This window comes from Aythya ferina (genome assembly GCF_964211825.1).
Source record: "Aythya ferina genome assembly, chromosome: 3".
Lineage (NCBI taxonomy): Eukaryota > Metazoa > Chordata > Aves > Anseriformes > Anatidae > Aythya > Aythya ferina.
This window is the reverse complement of record NC_140298.1, coordinates 71,505,489-71,529,247: the sequence shown is the minus strand read 5'-3', so window position 1 is coordinate 71,529,247 and position 23,759 is coordinate 71,505,489. Positions and strand designations below refer to the sequence as shown.

Sequence of the window (23,759 nt, the reverse complement as noted above, 5' to 3'; positions counted from 1 at the left end):
TCTGAAAATGAATGTTTGGGAAAATACACATATTCTAGCCCTACTGAAAAACTCTGTTGATCTTTATTCAGAGCAGAATGAGTTTTCATCTGCTTTGGATGCCTTTTTTGTAAAATCAGCAAAAAGTCAGTCAAGTCTGGAGTACATTGGGGAAAAAAAAAATGGTCCACGTATATTATGTAGAGATTTCTTAGGTTTAAAACTGTCTGCCATTCCATTATGACTGATCATGCCTAAACCTTTGTCATGGTTTCTGTCACCTCTCCTCAGCAACTGCACTTACTCTCTTCAGACTTTTAACAGCCTCTGTTAATTGCTGTAGGCCACTGAGAAGACAAGTGGAACTGGGAACAAGTCCCTTCTGAGGTTAAAGCGGAGCCCAGAGACAGCAGGCAGCTATCCAGGCTGGCCATTCACAAGGATTAAGCTGTCTTGTACTTGAAAGAAGAGGCAGATGAGACAGGGATTTGGTGGTGATGGGCTGGCAAAGAGAGGAGAGACTCCAGTGCACACAGACTTCTGGAAAGTCCTATCAACTCTTCCCGTATCTTTCCACCCAGCTCAAACCTCACACGTTTCTCATCTTCTCTCTCACCCAGCCTTCCCAAACATGCAGACAGTGGAATCAGGGAATTAGAGAGGTTGCTGACAAGACACTGTACAAAAAAAAAGATATGGGGGCAAAAAATGGAAAGAGTCAAGAAACAGATAAGAAACTTTGAGAATAAAAACTGAAATCTTGTAGTCAGCAACGAGGACAGATGAGAAGAGGAACATGCAGGTATTCCAATGCTGGTGTGCAAACATCCCTGAAACCCAAGCAGTCTTCTCTGCACTGTAGATTTCTGTGGAAGCTGACATATCTCTAGCAGTGGCGTTTATCATGATGGAGCCAAGCCTCCAACTCTGCTAATAGATTATAGGGATATCACATGATACCACAAGATGGCATTTCTAATTTATTGGCTGGATTTACTTCTTCAGAGAATTCCACCCACACATACCCGCTATCCTAAAAAAAAACACAGATGAAGTTGCAAAGTCAAGTCAACTTGAGGGGAGTTGTTTATGCAACCATCATGCAGCCTACCTGGCACCAGCATAGCCTACGTGCCTGACCCACTTCTATTTCTGTCTTGCTCAATGCATATGACTGAAGCGCTCTGGAAAATGCCTCGTGTAGGAAGAGAGGCCCATCAGTGAAAGCTTAAGTTCAAAGGTTACCAGTATATCATCCATTTTGAACATGAACCAGAGAACAGCAGGCTACTACTACCTTTGCCTCCAGGTTATCTTTATTTCATACTTTCTTCTGGTATTGAGCACAGGAACAGCAGCCCCAGGACCCCCTTACCTTTCTTCTCAAAGACTATCACCATGTGTTTGTACACTCTGTCCCAAATGGGACCGCTGAGCCCTACCAGTCGATAGGCCATCACCACCAACCTGCATCAGAGCCATATCGCCTTGGTTGCCACCTTCTTCCACCGCATGCAGCTCCTGAAGGAAAGCACAAAGGTGCACAGTGACTGTGCTCGTGTAGCCCAACTCCACCTCAGCAAATTCCCAGCCTGACAACTCGGCTTTCATTTTCACTTAGCAAGTACCTCCCACCCAGAGAAACCTCTTTGCCCTGTTCTTGAAGAGTAGAATCAATGCTCTGAGCATACTTGTTCTTTTTGGCAAAGTAGATGATGCAGCTGCTGGAGAATATTTTCATAAAACATGGAGTAGGTCTCAAAGTTGCTGCGTTCTCTGGCCATGATGTCACAGCCCAGTACAGTAAGACACTGTTGTAAATGGCTTTTTTTTAAAGTAACCTAGGAAAAACAAAAAAGAAATCTTACAGCTTGCCTGAGTCACAAGCTGCTATATACAGCATATTGTCAAAATGAAATATGGTCACCTTGTTGTAAATTAAATGTTTCTGTGATATCAAAGTGATGCAAAAATAAAATTATTCAATGTAAATGTTTTTACCCAATCTACAGTTTCACTGATCTAATGGTAAACAAATTTGTCAGGTTTTTGATTGGTTCTAGCTGGAACTGTATAACGTATTTCTTTCTATCTGAAGCTAAAAGACAATTTTCAGTAGATAAATGTTTTCAGCAGCTCAGAAACTGCCTGAGCTGTTGGGACCCAACATCCCTTTTGTCAGAAAAAAACACGCACTGTGATTTTTAACCTGAAATGGTCATTTTGTCGTAAATATTTTCTTTAGATTTCACTGAAAAGAAAGAAAAACAAACCTGCTTCCTAACATAATTCTGGACCCCTGATTTAGCACTGACTCAGGAAGAAGAATTTCCCCTGCTTAAACTGTGCATAAAGCCCTGCAATCCTGCACTGCAGTTGGACATAAACCTGCAGCCCTAACTCATCCTCACGTTATTACAGTCCTGAGATCTGACATAAAGCTGTCACAAGGCAGCAGGGCAATACACAAGCTTGCTGCCAATACTGTTATTACAAAACAACATAATCTGAATATGAGCTCAAAAGCTTAAGAAATGTGTTTCTCTTTTAGTTCAGCGATTGACAAGAGCTTTAATAAACAAAGCTGTAAACATGGCTTAATTGTCGCTTCGATAGAAATGCAGAATATGTACCTCTGTATCTGATTCTTGGTAGTTTTCCATCAGCCTTTGAACAAATGTTTCAACTATCTGTGGTCGTACAACTGAGAAATTTTCTTGCATTACCCTATGTTTCCAGAGCTCTGCAGGAATAGAGGGAGAAAAAGGAAAGGAAAGGAAAGGAAAGGAAAGGAAAGGAAAGGAAAGGAAAGGAAAGGAAAGGAAAGGAAAGGAAAGGAAAGGAAAGGAAAGGAAAGGAAAGGAAAGGAAAGGAAAGGAAAGGAAAGGAAAGGAAAGGAAAGGAAAGGAAAGGAAAGGAAAGGAAAGGAAAGGAAAGGAAAGGAAAGGAAAGGAAAGGAAAGGAAAGGAAAGGAAAGGAAAGGAAAGGAAAGGAAAGGAAAGGAAAGGAAAGGAAAGGAAAGGAAAGGAAAGGAAAAGGAAAGGAAAGAGACCACACATCAGTGGGTATCGCTGTCACAAAATATTGATCCCTCAGTAATCCCTGGGATTTGACACTGGGCGTGCTGTACAGCTTAAGGTTTCTCAGCTTTCCTAAAATGTTTACAACAAAAAGTAAATGTCATTGCAAACAGATTGCAAAAGCTGTGTTGAGCCGCAATATCACATTTGTTCTGGTATCAAAGCCAAAATGCAATTTCATTATGGAGCAGTTCCGTCAATAATGACCTGGCCCACAATTGTGTATAGGAGTTTTCTGTAAATACTGAGAAAGGAACACGGCTTTTGTGTGAAATTGAACATTTCTGTACAGTAATTATGGCTGCCTGCAACCTCAGCCAGAGGCAGTTGGGCATATTTTTCGTCCCTTTTATTTCCACTTTTTCTTTTTGTATTATATGTGCCTGTGAATACACATGCTGTCACTGTACAAAGTAAATATGTAACATGCTAAAAAGTCTGGCATTTAGATTGCATTGCTATGCCTAAGATATTAACACTCCATTACAGAGGAGGAGAGAAGTATTTTCTTATCAGTCTGTTTCAAGCTGCCTGCAGATTCCAGAATAATTAGAGTTCAGTGCTGTCTGCAACATTGTCTTTGCAATGATTATGGTTAAATGCTCATCTTATAATGAGGAAGTCAAATATTAGATTTAGGGGATCTGAATTTGTTGCCATTTTCGATCAATGAAACCATCCCTTGGTTATCTGGTCCCGGGCCTCCAAATGGGGATGTGGGGAGCTGAGACCAAACCTGCCCTCTTGTCCACACACAAGGCAGCTTTGCTTCTGCATGCATCAGGGCTGCTTTTCAGCTCTGAGTCTGTGGCCTCCAATGTGTCCCAGCAATGGTACTTTAACTCTCCTTACCAGTGGGGAGGCTGCTCTCTTGTCTGGCTCTTTCAGATGTCACTAGAGTCATCTCTAGTTTAATCTTCTTCTGCACATCATGGATCATGTGGATTTCCAGGCTTTCCAGGAGCTTTTGAAGCTGGAATGAGGTTTAACACTTAGCTTATACTAGATGTGTATATTGTTTATAAAACCACCTGCTAAATATCGAAAACTACCAGACTGAACCAAAGCGATTTTACTTTCCTTTTTTTTTTTTTTTTTTCTAAAATACAGTAGTTTCAGGTACAGTATCGTGGTTAATATAATTTTGGGGTGACTGCATGCCTCTCCCTGTGCCACACATGCTTTTGACAGAGGCGGGCTCTCCTGTTGCTGTGGGCTGTCCCAGGACCCACACCATGCTCCACGAAGCAGAGGTGCCACTGCAGACCATCCCCAGTCATCCACATCTGCCAAACGCCCCGATCAACAGCCTCCACAGGTGCCCACCAGACTGTGACGCACCCATTAATGATCCTCCCCTTACCTGATACACTTTCATTTCAATTTCTGATGCTCCTTTTGGGGGAAGTATATGCTGAGTGCTTGTAACAGGCCCTCCAAAGTCCTCCTCTGTGCCCATTTCTCTGGCTATGGCTTTCATGGCTGGGTGCAAGATGTCTGCGCTAGAACCACCAAGACATGCGTATTTCATTAATTCTTTCTACAAATGACTGTGTTTGCATTTACTGACTTTGGACCTTAGCTTCATTTTCCTTCCCTTGCCCCTGTTCCTAACCTGTGCAGAATATGCCTAAGGCACTGAATATGCCCACTGGGATATTCCCACTCAACCTCCAAACAGGGCAGGAGTCTCTTTTGCATGGATCCTGCCTCATTGCATAGTTCAGTAATTTCTCCAGGTTTATACAAACACAGAGAAAACTGAGAGGAAGAAACAAAGCATCAGCCAGATAAAGCAGGGAGATCTGGTCACCAACAAGCAGATGTCCATCACTGTCAGTGAAGCAGATGAAACTCCTTCCACCTCCTCTGCCTGCTCTCCTTCATTCCTGGTCACAGGTTTGCGAAGTGCTCCTGAGTGCTAAGTGCCAAGGCAGATGTGCCCTTTGCTCTGAGAGGCAGAGGAGCCATTAGCAAGGCATATATACCTTGTTACATTTTATTGCTTGAATCGTGCTGCCTTTTAAACCTTTGGTGGCCTGACACAAAGGTTACCACAGTGCTCAGGGAGAAGGAAGAAGGAAACTGTAGTCTATGCAAGGGGGACCGGTGAGGGTGTGGAGGAGGGAAACACGGTGGGATTTTTGGGCACAGCATGTCCCAGGAGCTTCAAAACAGTCCCATCCTTGCCACATGGAGATCAGCCCAAGCTTGCAAACACAAAACTTTCTGTGGTGGATTCCAACCTGTCAGTCCAAAACACCTTGGTGTCGTAAGCAGAGGCCCACTAAGCATTGCCTCCTCTATGCTCCCTTGCATGACAGCTTTGTCTTCCAGCACCTTCATGCACAGATTTTACCCTTACTTCACCCATCTTGCTCTTTCACTTTCCTTTTTTTGTGGTTTCTGGGGACAAGGCTTTTTAAAAGGCAGCGTTCCATTTTCTACTTCCAGAAGGGCCTCTCTCATGGAAATCTTCCAGTTTTCTATTCTTGACTGCTCCAAGTTGAGCCAAGTGAGGGGGTTAGGAAGAATTCTACTATTATTCATCTAACAGGCTTCCAAAATTACCATTTATTAAAATACTGTACTTAACATTATTTATGAGGCTTGAAATACAGAGGCAGGTCACACAACTGAGAAGAATGCACTTGGAAAACATCATCAGCAAACAATCCAAATAGACATAGAAAAAGGAAAAAAAAAAAAAACAACCATATGGAAACACAGGAAAGAAAGGCAGCTTTCAAGCCTCTAGAGGAAAACAAAAGCACTAGGTTAATAATGAGAAAAAATAAGGATAGATTAAAAAAAAAAAAAAAAGCTAGTGAAGGAGGGTGACAGGAGGAAAATGGATAAAGAAGGCAGAGGCTTCCTTCCTTTGTCATCTTTTCAGTCACTTTGGAATACTTGCATCCAACAATAACTTACCCATATTGCTCACAAAATTCTTTGTAGAGAGAAACTGTATTTATATCCTCAGTCCTCAGCTTCAGCCGGCCCCATTCTGCCTTTAACATTTCCAGTTGCTTCCACAGTATCAGGAAAGATCTCAGTAAGTTACATGATAGGACTGGATCCTGATGCCTCAGCAAAAGTTTGCACATTTTTTTGCTGCTTTGCAACCAGTTAGTACTTGTGTCAATCATTTCTGCCAAGTTCTGTGAAAAGTCATAGAGAAATATTTTGCTTCTGAAAGTTTTGTGGCAAGTTTTTCACATGTTCTGTTTTGCTTAATAGCATTTCATGCAATATACAGTGGAATGAAATGTGTGACAGCCTCTTGCACAATCAAAACTTGCATCTGGCCTGTATACCAGTGTCCTTCAGAGCACAGTGTAGGAAAAAACAGGGCTACTTTTTGATTGCAATGAGTAATTCCATACAGCACAGATGGGGATAAAACTACACAGAAGTTAAATCCTTTGTTATATTGCAGCGAGTATCTTCAACAGCAACTCTGCTTTTTTCTCTAAGGAAAAGTATTGTTATAGAAATCAAACTCTTAGCTCAGATCTTAAAGGAAATAGACCTTAAAATAACTACATTTGTCCTCTTCACCCATTAAAATAGGTGAACCCCTTACAAATTGATCAGCATATCTGTTATCCATCACAAGCAGTTTGGAAATCTCCTTTTCTCCTTGAACAAAACCTTTGTGTAGCTTCTGGCAGGTGCCCCCAGCAGGCATCCCTCGCATATATGTCCATAACACAAATAGTCTACAACTTTTTTTTTTTTTTTTTTTTTTTTTAACAGTGGCCAAGCTGCTCCTTTCTCTTTGGCACTGAATAGCTCTTGCCAAAGAAAGAGCTGGGCCTCATGTGGGCTGTGGGGAGAAGTCAGGACAATCTCCACTTTCTCCAGAATTCTAGCAATACCAGCAAGCCCTCAAGGTGCATCAGTCACCAGGGCTTCTCTCAAGAGCATTTAGGATTTGTAGGAGACAACATTGTTCCCTTGGCCTTTTACCAGATGGCCAGGAGCAGGTAAGGTTATTACACTTCTCAGGTCTGGGTCTCTTATGTTCACAGAGATTTGGTTGCAAAACCTAAAGGGAGTCCTACACCGAAGCTGTATGATGACAAACTGAGTTGTCAGAAGTACCTGCTTGCTCTTAGCTAATGAGGCTTGACAATCAGTGTGATCTTCGTCAGCAGAGCTGTAGCAGTTCTGCAAGACATCCTCCATTAGAAACTGCATTGCAGTCAGCTCCCCGTGAGCAACTTTTCGGTCTGCATCACTCAGGTTGCAAAGGCACAGCTGGAGAGGAAGGGAGAGTTTGTGAAGGTCTGCTGCTCAGAGCTTAGCAATAGCAAATCTCAGCTACTGTGAGCACAGGTTTTTTTTTTGTGTGTTATAAACCCAAACAGAGTTCCAGCTTTTAGCACCATGGTCCTAAAACCCATATGCCCATGCATAAAAATAATCCGATTCTCTAGTCCTAGCACACTAGAAAAATGACAATTATAGGTTCATTATCAACAGAAGTGCTCTGTGGTGCTTAGAGAAAGATCAAACATAAAGTAAACAGTAGAACAGGCTTTTGGACAGGAAAAAGGAGAGATGTTTTTGGTTCACGCCTGTTCTTTAAAAAAGAAAGACAGGAAACAATATAGCATTGGTTTATTTTCCTCTTGCATTGTAGATTCATCTTGTCTCTGTGTCTTTTGAACATAAGCACAAGGCTGCTGTCTTACAGTACCTGCATGTTGTAATTTACATTAATTGAGTTGTTGATAGTGACTGGAAACAATCCGCCATCCATTAGGAATGTCCTCCAAGGAAAATGCATGAGTGTCTAAAAGAAAAGAGACAACTGCTCATAAATAAGAACAGCATTCAATTAGTTATGAGACTCCCATCTAATTTGATCAAGGAAAGGCAACTCAGAGGCCAAGATGCTTGATATGTTGATACACTCTGCTCTGACTTTGAAAGTAGGCCATGTATTAGAAGAGAGAAGCATCTATTATCTCTCTTTGGGAAGGAAGCAATAAGATTCATTCCAGAATGTATTTCCTACCAAGATGCTGGGGTACTTCTGCCTCCACAGAATAGCTCCTAGGTTCCTACTCAGTGACTGCCCATCATTTATTGCTGGTCATATCTCAGAGGCATCAGAACAAGGTTCCCCAAGGAGTGTACATCTTATTCATCAAAGACATTGCAGTTTTGCATGCAAGTACAAATCCTGTTTCTCCATTACGCTATAGAGGTCTTATGTGTCATTGCCACCAAAATCAAGGCAAAAATGGAAGAAAATTCTATTCCTATAACTCCTTGTTCAAGAAAGGCATTTTTAAAAATAAAACAATATTATCAAATATTGGAAAATTGGAAGGATGGGATTAAAATGAGGAAACATGAACTTTGAATGATCACCTAAAACTGCCTATTACCTCAGAACACGCTTAATATGACCAGCAAGACTCACCTTTACTTCCCTTACCATTACACCAGCTTTTTTTGCCAGTGTCATTCAAGGTGCCTCTTTAGCACACAGACAGCTGATGTGGCATTGTGTACCTCTGTGTGATGATACAGCTAATAAACCAGTAGACCTAAACACTTTATGTATAATCATAACAGACATGCCGGGCAAGCAAATCTGCTGCTAGGTGATGAAAGAGCTCATAAGGATTATTACCCAAAGCAGAAAGTTATTAGAAACAGCAGCAACGGAGTAGAGATAGGCAAAATATTCCAACATATAGCGCAGAGAATAACTACATTTTGGTGACACTATTGTGATTACATTTCATTCTAAATTTTTATTATTTACTTTTGTAGACAGCATTTTCATCCCAGAAGATGAACCAAGTTAATAAGCTGTGATCATGGGATTTTTTTTTTTTTTAAATTAGCTATCATGTTCTTAGCTATCATGTTCTTTGCACCATGGTAGGGAAAAGTAAGCACCCCAGCAAGAACTGCAGAGGACTTTGTTCTCCAAGGAGCTCAATGCAAACAGATGAAGACTGTCTCTGCAGGTATGCTTTACTCACCCTGCAGCTTTGAGGATCCAGAAACTGTGGGAGCCGTAGCTGTGAAGCAAATACACTCTGAATCGCAGAGTTACTAAGTGGAGGCAGTGCATGAGACATCCTGTCTGTAACATTCTGGTAGGCTGAAACATTCCCTGAGGACAAAAATGTTTCCCTGTGAAAGAACCAAATTTTTTGCATTAGAAATAATTAGATTGCTTCAAAATTCTCCAAATGTTCTACAACAAAAGCTACTTCTTACTACATCCTATGCATCATGTAAATACATTATTCAACCAAGTTTAGTCATGATGTTGCCATTTCACCTCAGCCTCCTTGTCATACTCAGTTCACCTGTGTTTCGTTCACATGCTTTCAAAACAAAGAGCCCATAACAAAGTGGATCTCACAATATAAGAAGCAATCTAGGCTTCAACTCTTTATGTGGCTGCATATGCTCCTTTGAATGGCAACTCTAAGAAAAGGATCTTGTTCTTTCATTTTTGACACACACACACACAAGCACTCTTAAAAATGCCATGCAGTTCCTATCAGTTGCAGGACTAACAAAGGAATTACGGGAACAAATAACAGCTTCTGGGATCAAACTTCGCAAAGAAGTTCATAAAGGAATAAATTAGTGCCACACTGTACACCCTGTGTAGGTGTGTTGTGATGGGAATGGTGTTGTAAAAATGGAAACTTTTTGCCCATGCAATAAGAATAATAAAGATGAAGCATACGATACACTGCATTTCTTTATACTTCCTGTTAACACACAGTTCCTTGTTTGAGATAAAGGTCCTACCTCATGAGTCCTACTTACTCCATGCAGCAACCTGTTCTGTGTCTTTGATCATCTGTGTGGTTTCATGGGAACCTTCCTGAGTTCTCTGCCCTTTCTGTTATGGAGTGCCAGAACTGCATAGCCTCATCAACACTGATTTATTCAGTGGTATAGTGGCGTTCTTAATTTTGTTCTCCATACATTTCCTAAAGGGAATTGATTTGCTTTTTTTCTTTTTTTTTTGATCGCTACTGCACTGAAATGTTGACAGAACTATCTGTCACAACTCTGAGATTTCATTACTGCATGGTAACGATTAAGTCAGAGGCTGTCATTTTACACATTGAGATTAGTTTTTTCCCCCCAGTTGCATCTTTTTATGCTTAATGACACACTGACCCCCATCTATTTTATTTCTGCAGTCAGTCTTATCAGGTCCTTCACTAGTCAACCCTTGCCCTTCTTGTCCTGGATATCTCAGTGTCATGTACACACTATATCACTTCAGCCTCAGTCCCTTTTTGAAGTCATCTCTGAATGTCTGAACAGCACAGGAGGAAGTTTAAACTCCTGTGAGACACCAGTAGTAACCTCCCTTATCCACTGCAACTGTTACCCATTTACAGTCTTTTCCTTCCTAAATTTCAACTAAATTATTTACAAATGTGACCGTCTCCTCTCATGTCCAGTAGCTGATTACACTCCTTAAGAGTCTCCATTGAGACTAGCAAAGCTTTCAGGGAATCCAGACAAGCTGGATCAACCTCTTATTCATGTTTGTTAACACTTTCAGAGAACCCAATGCCTGTAAAGTGTGAATGCACTTTCCAGAAGGAGTCCTGTCTTCTTCCAAATACATCACATTTACCCATTCATCTGCTTTATTACAGTTTCTGTTAATTTGAACCTAAACCTAATTAACATATGGGTTTATGAGCCTGTGATTAGCCAAAACACTCTCACAATCCTTTTTAGAAACTGGCAACACACCAATCACCTTCAGTCTTCAGGTATCAAAGCAGTTCTGTGCAAGAAGCTACACACTACAGTTAGTACTTTGCCTTTTCTTCCCCCCCTTTTTTTTTCTAAATCCTCAAGTTCTTTCATAATTCTTGAACATTATCTGCTCTTGGTAACTTGCTGCTCTTTGTTTCAGTTCATTTGTCCCTTAACTTCTTGTGGCAACTCTTGTACTTGCAGCAGATCCTCCTGATGCATCCTCCATAAAAAAAAGGTTTTTGTGTGGGAACCTCTGCTATATGGAATGAAGAAACAAATTGTTTTTAAAAAAACGTGTGCTTTTGCCCTATCTTCACTGAACCCTACTGACTGACAGTATACTGACAGACTGCTTCTGATATATTTGACATAAGAATTATTATTTATCTTGATGCCTTCAGCAAAATTGTTCCTAAAAATCATTCCTGGGATGTCTTGAATCAGCCCATTGCAGTTTATACTCCCTTCTATTTTCTTCTTTGGAATGAAACTTCAGCTTTTTAAAGGATGCCGTCTTGCTTTAACGATCTGTTTCATCTTGCTGTTTAGCAATACCAGCATCCTCTTACCCTTTCTTAAGTCTTTGTTCACATGTGGTATACATTTCTTGAGTGCCTCCAGTATGTCTCCAAAGAGTCTCCATGCCATCTGCAAAGATTTAACTCCCTTAGCTAACCCTTTTAGTTTTCTTTTCCTTTTTTTTTTCCTCCCCCTTCATTTAAGTATTCTCATTTTTATGTAGTTTTCCAGCTATGGTGATATTTATTTGGCTTTAACTTTTCCTTTAAGGATGCTTCGCAGTCATACTGTGCTTACATAATCTGAACTACATCCTGCATGCTACTCAGGACCAAGTCCAGGAGTTTTTTTCTGTTCTGTTGGACTCCCTAACCCGGTTGCTCCATTAGATGGTCTTTGATTACACCTACAAATCCAGCCTTATGTCATGCCACCAATGCATTTTACTGAGGGGAGGAGAGCTGAAATTTCCTTTACTTTTGCACATCCTGCCCTTGTTTCAGTTCTGCCAAGGATTTCTCTTGAGTACATTCAAACCATTCTGTGATCACTACTGACAGACAACATATGGTAAGAGAAAGAGGAGAAAAGGGAGACAGTTACTTTTTAGGAAGTCCTGAAAAGTATATCTTATTTCGGTTTCTGCAATTGGGGAATTAACATTTTACAGGAGGGTAAACCTAGATCTCAGTATCCTGGAAGTCCTCTACATGCTATTAAGCATTCTCTGACACAGGAAAATATAAAACGTAGATCCTGTAATAGAACAAAAAGATGAATTCTTAACTCTGCCTCGCAGATCCTCCTCCCTCCTCATCCTCCCTGATTTGGTAAACTATGAATCACAACACAAAGGGGCTATAATGTTCAGATAATAGAACAGCTGTACTCAGACACGTGTGTTAAGATTCTTCAATGAAGCATGTAAGAACTCTTATCAATTTTGGTGAAAAGAAAATCAACACGAGGTATACTTCTACACTTACAAGACACATTTCATGATCTTGGAGCAGATACCATGGAAAACATTTTAATTAATCTTTCCTACATCTTCTTTCTTGTGAACATAAAAAGCCTCTTTAATAAAAAAGGTGCCCCTCCTATCCCTGAGAGGCTGTAATTCCTACCGTAGTCGATGTCGGATTGCTGCATCGAACTGTAGAAACATCACTTCTCTGTAAGCAGCTAGCAGCTGGGCTACTTCACTGGGATCTAGTGGATTCTGAAGGCTGTCAATCATTTTCTGTATCTCTCGAAGTTCACTCCCTAGAGTCCCAAGAACAGTAAGTTTACCAGATAAGGTGTCAGGAAAGGCACATAAAAATATCTCAGTTCTGTAAACACATGTTCCCTCCATGTTTTTTTCTACCTCGTGACTTCCTGTAGTTTTCCTCTTTACCCTGGCAAGCAGAAAAAGAATGCACTTCCATCCTCCTCAACACTACAAAAACATTCTTTAAGGAACGAGATTATACTGGGTAGAGAATTACAGGGAGGTAGTAAGGGAGGACAAGGCACAGGAATGAAAAGTTACAAGCAGCTTTAATAGTTCTGTTATTATCCTTACCAATTAAAAAGTCAATTGTTACAGAATGCCAACAAGGCCAGTGCTATATTCCATTTTACTGGTTATCGTGTCAAGATGAAATTTGTCAAATGGGAGCAGAATCACATCCTAAGATGGCATTTTACATACTCCAAAGACCCAGACTACTTATGACCAGATAGATGATGACAGGGACAGGTTCTCCAACTGTTTTCAATAAAATACTATTAGGGTTCAATTCTGTAAGTTAGCAAAGGTTTTTCTGCTAAGGCTCTGAAGTTTTTGATTCTCTTTAAGCCCAACAAAAAACCTTCCCAAAGCAACGGACCTCTCTAAGTATATGTATATATATGTTTATGTTTTTTTACAGGAGCACCTGATCTTACTTGGTGCTTGCACAAAATGTGTGCATGGAGCTGGACTGCCTCCCAAGGTACATCCGCTGCAAAAGTGATTTAACTTTGAAGCACCTATTACAGAAACCCAATGATCCTTCTGTCAGGCTACACAGGCTGTCATTGTTTAAGACAGTTATATATTCTGATTTAGGGGAGAGGAAAAATATTCCTGAACAACAGCAACAAGAAAGATCTCTTGGTCAGGAGCAACACAGTTAAATTGTCTGTACAAAATGCTCTATGGAGACAGCAGAGTACTGAGGACTCCTCCATTGTACACAATTTATGTTTTAGCAGCGTGGTAGCTAGGCACGCATTAGATGTGTCTGAAATTCAAGCAGCACCTTGCATAAAATATTCCTCCTACATTTGGTTATGTGGTTTCTCACTGAGCTCAGCCCTTTTGATTGTTTCAAAGCTCATTAAACATGCTAATTTACGTCAGTTTTCTCAGCCATTTAGAAATGAAGTTACTAACGCACACCTAATGGTACAATGAGCACACACCACAGAACAGGGAGTGCTTTTTGTTGGAGAAAATAAGCCTACTTCAAAATCAAACATTCACAAGCACAATTTTAAAATAAAAGCTATAGCAAGTATTTATGATTCACTGAGTCCTTTCTTCCTTTCCAAAAAGAAAATTCAAGAAGATGTATTCAGAACTGGTAATAAAAATCTTGCTCACATAAAAAGAAAAAATACATAAGGCATCACATGACAAATTCGGACACATTGAAAGACAAAGCTAGCAATTTTTCTCAATTCTTGAACAGTTTTATATTTTTACCCAATGGATGTAATCAATTTTTCATTTTTTAAGAGATGCCAGGGTAGGAGGGAAGCAGTTGATGTTTTTACTCCTGAGTTGTGCCTGAGTGGTGCCAAATCTATAAACATGGGCATTTCTAGGTGGCATGAAAACAGTCCAGCCCTGCAGCACACACACACACATGCACAGAGAAGGGATTAAATATAACACGCCATGTTTTGAAACTCTGGCTCACTACACAGCAGAAATAATGCAGTGGCTGAAAAAAAACATACACCAAGAACACTTCAGTGCTTGGGACAAGGTTGTCTTCTGTAACTTTAGTTGCCTATTTATCAGTCGTGAAGTTTAATTGGGCTCCTGCAACGTTAAGTAGAGGAATACAGGCAGCTCCAGAGAGGGTTTCATCCCACTCACTATAAACACATTTTAGCTTGGGATGAGCAACTCCCACAAAGGTGTCCAGCAAGGATAACAGTGCCCAGCAAGGGTGTCAGTGACAGCAGAGGTACTCAGCTAGTGGTTAGACACCAGCAGTTACATACCTAACCACGAAAGTAAAGCTACGTAAATCCCACTCCTGAACTACAGGTTAGCATGAACAACAGGTCAAAGCTATTAGGAGAGCCGGTACTGTTTCTACACAAATACATATTCACGCAGGACAATACATGCCACATCTGTTTTAGCCTTTGGATAGAGAACCAAGTGACAGATTTACTAAAGGAAGCAAAGCCTGCTTTTTTTAATCTGCTGGTAAAGACGAAATCCCCACAGGCTGACCAGATGGCTTAACAGAAACTTGCGAGAGGCGGAAGAGCAATTTTTGGACCATGTTTTCTGTTTCCTGCTGGAGCAGAAGTCCTGAACCCGGTAGGTGAGCTGCTTTTCTCTGAGATTGCTTCAGACCTGTGTACAACCTTGAAAAATGACAGTCCTACACCAGGAAAATGGAGCAGAAAAGGCAAAAAAAGATAGAATGGAATTTTGTTTTGATTTCAGTCTTCAGTTAACATCGATTTCATCTTCAAACTTGCTTTGTCCCTTTCTCACCCTCAGCATTTCACACTCATTTTCAGGACTTGGAGAAATCTATCTTGAACATGCAGTATCTGTAACTTACCAATCCTTTCAGTTCCTCCCCATTCTGGGGTCAAAGGCTCTGGGTTTAAGGCAGAGAAAGGGCTTGGTGAATTTCCTAATTGAGCAAAAGCCAGGAGATATGAAACCACGTCATGAAATGCACCGACAATTTCTAGGCTTAGGTGAAGAGCTCTGAGAGCAGCCTGCAGGCAGGACAAATGCACAAAGAAAACCACTCAGATGATCGGCCTTCAGAAAATACACCAGAGTAGGAGATATTATTTTTTAACAAATATAACTGTGTCCATAATGGTGGACACACCAAAAGAAGACCACTGGATCTTCACTGAAGAATTAATCTTAACATCCCATCTACTTTCCCACTGAGGAAGGAATGGGAGCACTAACATATGCTGCTACTCATTAACAGGACGCACGCTGGTCCTGTGGCCACAACTGCTCCAGCACAAAGTCAGACCTTCCTGTGAGGGGCCCCAGGGCAGGGAGGGTTGTGATGGCAGCCCTAGTTCCTGCTGGAAGCCCTGCTTGGCCTCCCAACCCCAAAGACCAACGCTGAGTGCCAGATTTCATTCAGGCTGAAGATAGCACTCACAGCCGTCACCATACCATCTGGTGTCGCAGCTTCTGGTTTAGAAACTGCTACCCCGGTGCCTCCCAGCCATCATTTTCACTGTTTATCTCAGTCTAAACAGATGGATGCTGTTTTCCTTTGCTAGAGGCAGATAAACTAGCGTGAGGAATATAAGGAAGAGAGAAAACTGAGTGTCCAAATTAGGGATATGAAGATGGTGAAGGGTCTAAAGGAGAAGACGTGTGAGGAGCAGTTGAGGCCCCTTGGTTTGTTCAGCCCCGAGCAGAGCAGGCTGAGGGGAGGCCTCATGGCGGCCTGCAGCTCCCTCACGAGGGGAGTGGAGGGGCAGGCACTGAGCTCTGCTCTCTGGGGACAGCGACAGGACCCAAGGGGACGGCATGGAGCTGGGACAGGGGAGGGTCAGGCTGGGGGTTAGGGAAAGGGTCTGAATCCAGAGGGTGCTCAGGCACTGGGACAGGCTCCCCAGGGCAGTTTGGACAACACTCTCAGACACATGTTCTGTTTTTTGGGAGGTCCTGTGTGGAGCCAGGAGTTGGACTCGATGATCCTTGTGGGTCCCTTCCAACTCAGGATATTTTATGATTCTTTGATGCTTCATCAGCTGTCTTCATCAGTGGCACACCTTAGCTGTACCCAGATTAAAAACACTGATGTACATTTCCTTATCTCCAATAACAAGCAAAATTATTATGTGTGTGTAAAGATGTCTACAGCCTAGAACAAAACCTCTTCTAGCATTAGCAAATACTGACCTTCTCTGGAAGCACCTTGAACATAATCAGCACTTCAGCAGGGTGAGGGATGAACCACAGGTTAAGGAAGGTGAGTCCATCTGGAGACAGCAAATGGTGTGGTCGAGGATGGAAGGATCTGAGTGATTGCAAGAAGTGAGAGATGTTTAACATTCTGAGACTTGTTTCTGCCTGTCACTTCCCTGAAAGATTATTTTTTTTCTTTTTGATAAAGCTGTTACTTGGATATTGGAATTGCCTCCAATATTTGGAGCAAGCGTGCTTTAGACCTAACATTATTTAGCATTGATGTGTAAAATACAAGGCAAAAATTTGACCTTAAAAACCTGCTGAGTTTGACAGAAATTTTCTTTTTATTTGATTTTCAACCAAGCCCTAAGACAGTTTGGTTGACAAGTTTTACAGCAGCACCTTTGAGTTGAGCTCAGCCACAGAATAGAATAGAATAGAATAGAATAGAATAGAATAGAATAGAATAGAATAGAATAGAATAGAATAGAATAGAATAGAATAGAATAGAATAGAATAGAATAGAATAGAATAGAAAGAATAGAATAGAATAGTTCAGTTGAAACAGTTCAGAGATGATCTAGTCCAACTGCCTGCCATCGCAGAAGCACCTTGGGACAGAGGTATAGACCTGCATCCATTGCTGTATAAACGCCCTGAGACATCATCTACTGAATACTGGCATGCAGGTGCTACAGAGCTGCTGAGTTTTCTATCCCAAGTGGTAGCTGAGTGGGAGGTGAGAGAATCTAGCATCTCCTCAATATGTCTAATGACATTGTTGGCCCTAGCAATATCAAAACAGTACTGGTTACTGAAAACTAACAGCCAAAAGACCAGACACGGAGAGATGCTCCTCGACATGCTCTGGAAAGGCTATCATCCAAGATGATCCACTCCTCACAAATCCCAGGAGACTCAAAGGCATTCAGCACCAGTGAGAAGCAGGCACGAGTTTTGAAGAAATGTCCCCTTGCTCCTTAATGCAAGAAGCAAATAAGAAGGGTGGAGCTGTTTTGCATCATCTGCCAATTTTGTCCACCTCGAAGATAACAGGTCCATCAATGCCGTGCCCCCTTCCACCATGTCAGAGAGAAGTTAGTCCCCAGATAGCGACCAATGCATCTGCTTATATAAAGCTGGGACATGAGCTTCTCTGATTAGGACATTCAGAGTCTCTTCCCCAGGAGTATGTTTTTCTGTACAGAATGGGAGGCAGGCAAGGCAAAGCAGCAGGCAGGCATTAAAAATCTAAATAACTATTTTAAAATATGATGTGCAATTACTAGTAGGCAGCCAACCTTTCTCTCTCTCTCTTTTTTTTTCCCCCAGAAGATATTAAAATGCATTTATGACATGAATAATTCATTTTCCTGTTTTTATATACAATATGTCATTTCTCATCTTCACATACATGAAGTACAATATGCAGCTAGTACATTCTGAGATGAGATATAAATTCAATCAGGAGATTAAGCTCATCTCCTTCTGAATTAAGTTTTTCAGGGTTTTTAGGGTTTTTAACTTTTTTTCTTTTCCTTTGTCTGGACAGAGCAAGGCTGAATGCAAAAAATAGACCTTTGGTTTGGGTGGGATGGAGTAACGAAAGGTTAAATGCTCTGTGTTGTAAGCACGGAAGTTATATTTGGGCAGGGTTTGTTTAACCAGCTGTCCCTTCCTAACTTTTGCAGAAGAATGATAAGCACAAATTGTGCCTAAGGAAACTGCACAAGTGACGCTTTTCGGGTGAGATTAGCATTTGTGCTGTAACTCTCCGTTTCCTCTGCTTGACATCACAGCCCATAAATGACACCGGCACGGAGAGAGCAAACACAGCGCCCAGAGCATCTTCCAGAGGCTGAAGCATGTGCTCTGCCCAGATGCTCTGTGTCTTTACAGGCTTGAGGGAACACGGGCAGCACTCCGACAGCACTGCCCCGTGGTTGCAAAGCAGTCCAGCAGAGTGTCACCCTGGCACCTACCTTCTCCAGAAACAAAACAGGGACACTGCATTGCATCCATGTGAGCCCAGGTGCTACGAATGATTTGCAGTGCCATCTCCCAAAAAATAGCTAAAAGATGGTTTAATCCTGGACAAAGCAGATTTTCTACATTATGGGGAAAAAAAATAAACTAAACAACAAAAACAAAAGGTGTGCTATATTTGGTCACACAGATACTAGGGCATTTTAAAAGTGTATAGCTAAGAGCTATGACCCAGATTTTAATGCCAAATCTGGGAACAAAGAAACAGGCGGGGGGAAGGGAAGGACAGGATGGTCCTGTCCTACACAAAAACCACAGCCCTACATTTCCCTCTTTCTTCTTTCTTATATTTACTTTCAAGACAGCAGTTGCTGAGGGAATCTTTAATTACCTTCTACACGATAAGACTTGTCTCCTACCTGAGTATTCCTGCTTTTTTCTCAGGAGCACTGCTCATGCTTAGGTACGCTAACGAGGGTGGGCACAGGACAGGTGTCCACAGCCCCCCCTTTTGCCCCACTGCAGCTGGGCTCTGCAACAGGAGATGGCAAAATTGGGAGGGAGAGGGGCTTCACACTACACACCTGGCCAAATGCAGGTATATACGATATGAACACCTTCCCTGAGGCTCTCCTAAGTTGTAGAGAGCAAGAGGCACTTCTAGGACACAATTCATATCATCCTAAAGCAGGGATCTGAAACAGGTCAGATGAACCATCCCTTTAAAGCACTGATTGATAATCAGGGGACCCTCATCAGATACAGGCATCTCCAATTAGGTGGGCTATTCTGGAACATTTTCATTGATGTTAATGAACTTCAGGCTTTCAGAAATACATATATATGTGCAAAAAGCTTTTCATTATAACTATTCCCATTCTCATTCCTTCTGCTCTTCCCCCGGAACCTCTCTCTCCCTTTGCTCTTTATTCCATGTTATTTTTTTCCTTTTTTTTTTTTTTTTTTCTCCTCTCTTCACTCCACACCAATCTTTCTCCACCACCACACCTAGCCACCTTCCCTCTCCACCGCATCCATGTTTCTTTCACCCATCTGCTGGTCCTTCTCAGCAGGAGGGATGGGCAACACAAGCCCTGCTCCAAGTGCCTGGCAGCCACAAACGCAGGCAACGAGATTAGTTCAGAAGATAAGAAAGCAATTGAATTAATGTCTTGCTATAACCTTCTAAATGCAGGCAAGATGGAAGCTAAATTTGTGCTTTCATCATAACTAATTGACAGTTCCTGTCTACAAGGTGTTTCTTAGCTCCTGTTAAACAGCAACAGAAAATGAAACATTAACTGGTAATGACTGATAAGGCAGGGATGAAAAAAGCACAGAGGGGCTGAGAGGGCAGGAGACATTTTTAATTAAAGCCTTTCCTACAGCTTTCTGCAGCTCTCCAAGGTGACTTTATAGTATCAATGCCCGTTTGTGTGCCAACCAGGGCAGGGGTAGGTCTGAGTAGGTGCAAAGGGTGGATTGCAGAGGTCCGCATGCCAGCTGCTTTCTAGGTACTTCCACTTTAACTACCTCTACTAAGTAAGCTTTTATATTTTCCTTGTGTTGTAAGTTAAAATGCTTATATTAACATTTTTGAAGAGTTGTAGTGGTATAATCCTTTGAAGTATTCCAGGGCATTAAAACACTTCCTTGCTGTTGAAAAGTTACCAGACCAAGAGGCACAAACAACTATTTGGTTAGGTTGCACAAAGCTAGCACTTGATGATCTGCATGTTGAATATCCCACCAGAGTGGGATATTCACACACTCCTGAAACCCACCATGGCTTTCTTCTTTGCTAGATGTTCCAAGAGCAGCAGGTATTGCATAGCACAAGCTGCAGATGTATAGGTTCTGCAGTCAAACTCAGCTCCTCTGAGCAAGTAACTCACGTCTGATTAATCCTTGCTAATAAAACATTAGCAAACAAAACAGCTGCTAGGACCAAGAATGGTTACTTGCCATAACTCCCAAATGAGTTTAACAAAGAAAGTGGAAACTGTGATCACAAACGTGCTGACTGAAAGCACCTGGGGTTGGGGATAGCCTGAGCTTGAAACTAAGTCTATTAAAACAGTTTATGTTGCTGTGTTCAGAGAAAGCTCTTTCTAAAGCTAAGACTAAAGGTGTTACAAATGGCCTGTGAACTACTTTTTATGATTGTATGCAAAACACTGTTGAGTTCAAAAGCTTCTGAGGGCATCTGAGATAGAAGTACAAAAGGCAATGCCTTAGACAACACCCAGTGAAGGCAGGTTGATAAAGGAAGAAAATGGCCTGCACCTCGGGCTTGTGATGGGGCTGGGCCCTGGCAACTAGAAACCAAGACCAGGATACATCCACAAACCTACGACTGACATGGAGTTGAACAACAGGGAGGGGTTAACAGTCTCCTTGTCAAGTATCTGTTGAACTATATATTTTATGACTTGTTTGGCTTGTAAACACATTCCCAAGCTTTGTTATCAGGACTAACTTCTTGCTTGAACTTTAACAACCATTTTTTTCTGTATTTGCTGCTGAGCCTCTCAATTGCCAGGGGAAAAGATGAACAATAGCAGAACCAGTGTGCTGGGTGACTACTTTCACATCCGAAACCATCTGTCTGCTGGTGCTAACTTGGGCAGACTTACAGACCATCAGCATAAGGGCTTGCCTAAGTTTTGAGGAAGGAGATCCTTGTGACATCGCCAAACAGACCTCCCTTCTGAAAGAAGCAGATGATTTAGGGTCATCCCATGGTTTGTCGTGTGCTCTTCCTCTCCCTAACTTCTGACAAGCCTCATGTCTATGACTGACTTGTTAACAGGTTTCAGTTCAATCCTAAATAAATAAAATGTACAGGGTATAACAACCTCACTAGATAGATTTAATCATTGAAGCAGAGGATTTTTATCTGGAGAATGCAATCATCCACTTATTTTCCTATTACATACGGTGTTGGGACTAGAAGCAAGCACATTTCTGAGGTTTTACTTCTTTGTACGCCAGCTCTTGCAGGAGAGTCTGACTGTGCACATTCTCCATCCATCAAAACTGACTGAAAATTGGCTGAACATACTGCTCAGGGCACCTTTAGGCTATCACTCCCCTTACAAACATGTATTAATTCACCTTTACTTAGTAATATGCACTGAATGAGGAATCTGGTCCCCAGGAACACTTTTTCAAAGATGATACAAACCTGGGATCAGCTACAAGGTTTTCCTTTAAGTCTTGCTCCTCCTTCTTTCCTTGAGAGACTCCAATTATAAAATACTTGTCTCTGATGACAGGAAAATCATCTAAGAGGCTTCTTAGGCTATTGTAGTATGCAATGAGCTGACCTCTCAGGGCATGCTGGGACACACGCTCATTCAGCCTAAAAAAGAGTAATAAAAAATTATAATATATATTGTGCAGGGCATCACCTGCTCAGGTGAAAGGTTCTACCTTTGTTGAGCCCAATTTATTTCTGTATGGACATCTTTGGCATCTTCTATGGCAAAAATTACAGGCTATGATTCTTCCATACTGAGACAACTAGAGGAATTAAAATCACAAAGTGGCATTTACATACCAAATGAAATTTTACATGTAATGCTTGTCAGACAGATGTCTTTATAATGCTTTAGAAATATCCACAAATGAATACAGCAACCGCTTTGTGGTAGCTACAGAATGATAAGGAAGCTGAAGCAGGAAGGAGTTAAGTGACACGATGAGTTAATTGCAGAACTGGGAATTAGATGGTGTGACCCTGAGTCAGATTTCGTAATCACTCAGCTGCACTGAAACTCCAACCCCTGGCTGCAAGCTGCAGACTGATTGGTGTGGCCTTACCTACATGCTGGATAAGCTGCACCTGGGCTGGAGGAAGTCTGCATCTGCTGCATGACACAAAGCTATGCAAAGAGGAACCAAAATACCCACCTTGGTCCACATTTATCTGTGAAACCAAAAGGTAAGCTGCAGAAATTCCCAGGTTGTACAGCTACACAGTGGAATAGACATTTCTTACAAATCTAAGAATCTACCTTGATTACAAGAAATACCGAAACAGCTGCCCTTTTTGCAGCTTGTTCCAGGGCTCCTCAGACACACCTCTGCATACCTTGGCATATGAGGAAAAGTCAGATGTGGATGGCCACACTCCAGTTTCTTGCCCAGTCTTTTGGCAAAGTGGAACTGGAACATATAATTCTTTAATGGCTCGTAACAGGCGGTGCACTCCAATAGAAAAGTAATGTAAAAACTAGTCTAGTGGTGTTTATCAAGTATGGTCCATTTCTCAGTGAAAAATAGACCAGAAATAGCCCATTTCCTCGTCCTCATAGAATCACAGAATATCCCGAGTTGGAAGGGACCCATAAGGATCATCAAATCCAACTCTTATCTTTATCCTCATTTATTGGCTGGTGTGCTCAATGCTGTTGTGTGCAAGATGAAAATCCCAGATACACAAAATCAGCTGTGGATAAAAACTACAAAATAGTGAAATTTGACATATGAACACAGAATTTAAAAAATAAATAAAATTAAGTCCAACTCTGTTTGAAACTCAAATTTCTCACAAGTTGTTGTACAAACTAGATCTAAATTATAGGACAGTACGTTACTACCAGTTCATTCTCTGACCAACTGCAGATTATTTCCACTACAATTTCCCTTTTGTAATGATGTGTTTACTTGGTATTTCTGCATTCTACTTACTATCCTATCGTCAATCCTTTCCCCTCATAAAGAAACTAAGTTGCATTTTTTCCTAGTTGTCCAAGAACATGACTTGTACTGCTTGTAATGTTATCCCACTAAACCCTACTAAACCACTACGTGCTTTTCTTTTCCTCTGTTTGTAAAATAGTTTACAGGTGTATTCATAACATTCTGCATAGAAAGTTCATAAGTTCATACTGTCCACATAAAACAGATACCTTCAGAACAAGAGTTATGTTTTAAACATGTTGTGTTTGTATGGAAATGTCTATATTAGAAATGTATTAAACATAGTAGACATATAGTAATTATATCAGATATACTTACTTACGACAATATTCAGCAATAATGTCTCTTTTGAGTTCCAGAACTTCACCCTATGATGAGAAAATATTTTCATGTAGGACTTACATGTCTAACATAGCCCCCCAAAAATGTAATTTTCTATTATTTTAATTGTATAAAATAAGATTATGCACAGCATTAGAAATGTCTCAAAAATGTAATTTCAAAACCCTAAGGATGATAAACATCGAGAAATTTCAACCAGT

The 23,759-nt window shown here is 41.2% G+C and overlaps 1 protein-coding gene and 1 long non-coding RNA gene across 4 annotated transcripts in view; one reads left to right on the top strand and one right to left on the bottom strand.

Moving 5' to 3' along the window:
* LOC311434041 (uncharacterized protein) overlaps positions 1-23,759 on the bottom strand; it is an 89,576-nt gene that overhangs the window by 16,388 nt on the left and 49,429 nt on the right. For all 3 annotated transcript variants that reach the window (XM_084513877.1, XM_084513878.1, XM_084513879.1), the window contains 14 exons: positions 23,536-23,585; positions 21,698-21,874; positions 16,516-16,633; positions 15,191-15,353; positions 12,479-12,617; positions 9,068-9,221; positions 7,765-7,860; positions 7,167-7,322; positions 5,991-6,220; positions 4,423-4,561; positions 3,912-4,032; positions 2,613-2,722; positions 1,671-1,820; positions 1,447-1,500 (listed from right to left, as the gene is read on the bottom strand). In XM_084513877.1, coding sequence (XP_084370003.1) covers positions 1,447-1,500; positions 1,671-1,820; positions 2,613-2,722; positions 3,912-4,032; positions 4,423-4,561; positions 5,991-6,220; positions 7,167-7,322; positions 7,765-7,860; positions 9,068-9,221; positions 12,479-12,617; positions 15,191-15,353; positions 16,516-16,633; positions 21,698-21,874; positions 23,536-23,585 — 1,857 coding nt within the window. The remainder of the gene's footprint in view (positions 1-1,446; positions 1,501-1,670; positions 1,821-2,612; positions 2,723-3,911; positions 4,033-4,422; positions 4,562-5,990; positions 6,221-7,166; positions 7,323-7,764; positions 7,861-9,067; positions 9,222-12,478; positions 12,618-15,190; positions 15,354-16,515; positions 16,634-21,697; positions 21,875-23,535; positions 23,586-23,759) is intronic.
* LOC311434043 overlaps positions 22,318-23,759 on the top strand; it is a 33,640-nt gene continuing 32,198 nt past the window's right edge. Inside the window, exon 1 of the long non-coding RNA XR_014691238.1 lies at positions 22,318-22,456. This is a non-coding gene — a long non-coding RNA (uncharacterized lncRNA). The remainder of the gene's footprint in view (positions 22,457-23,759) is intronic.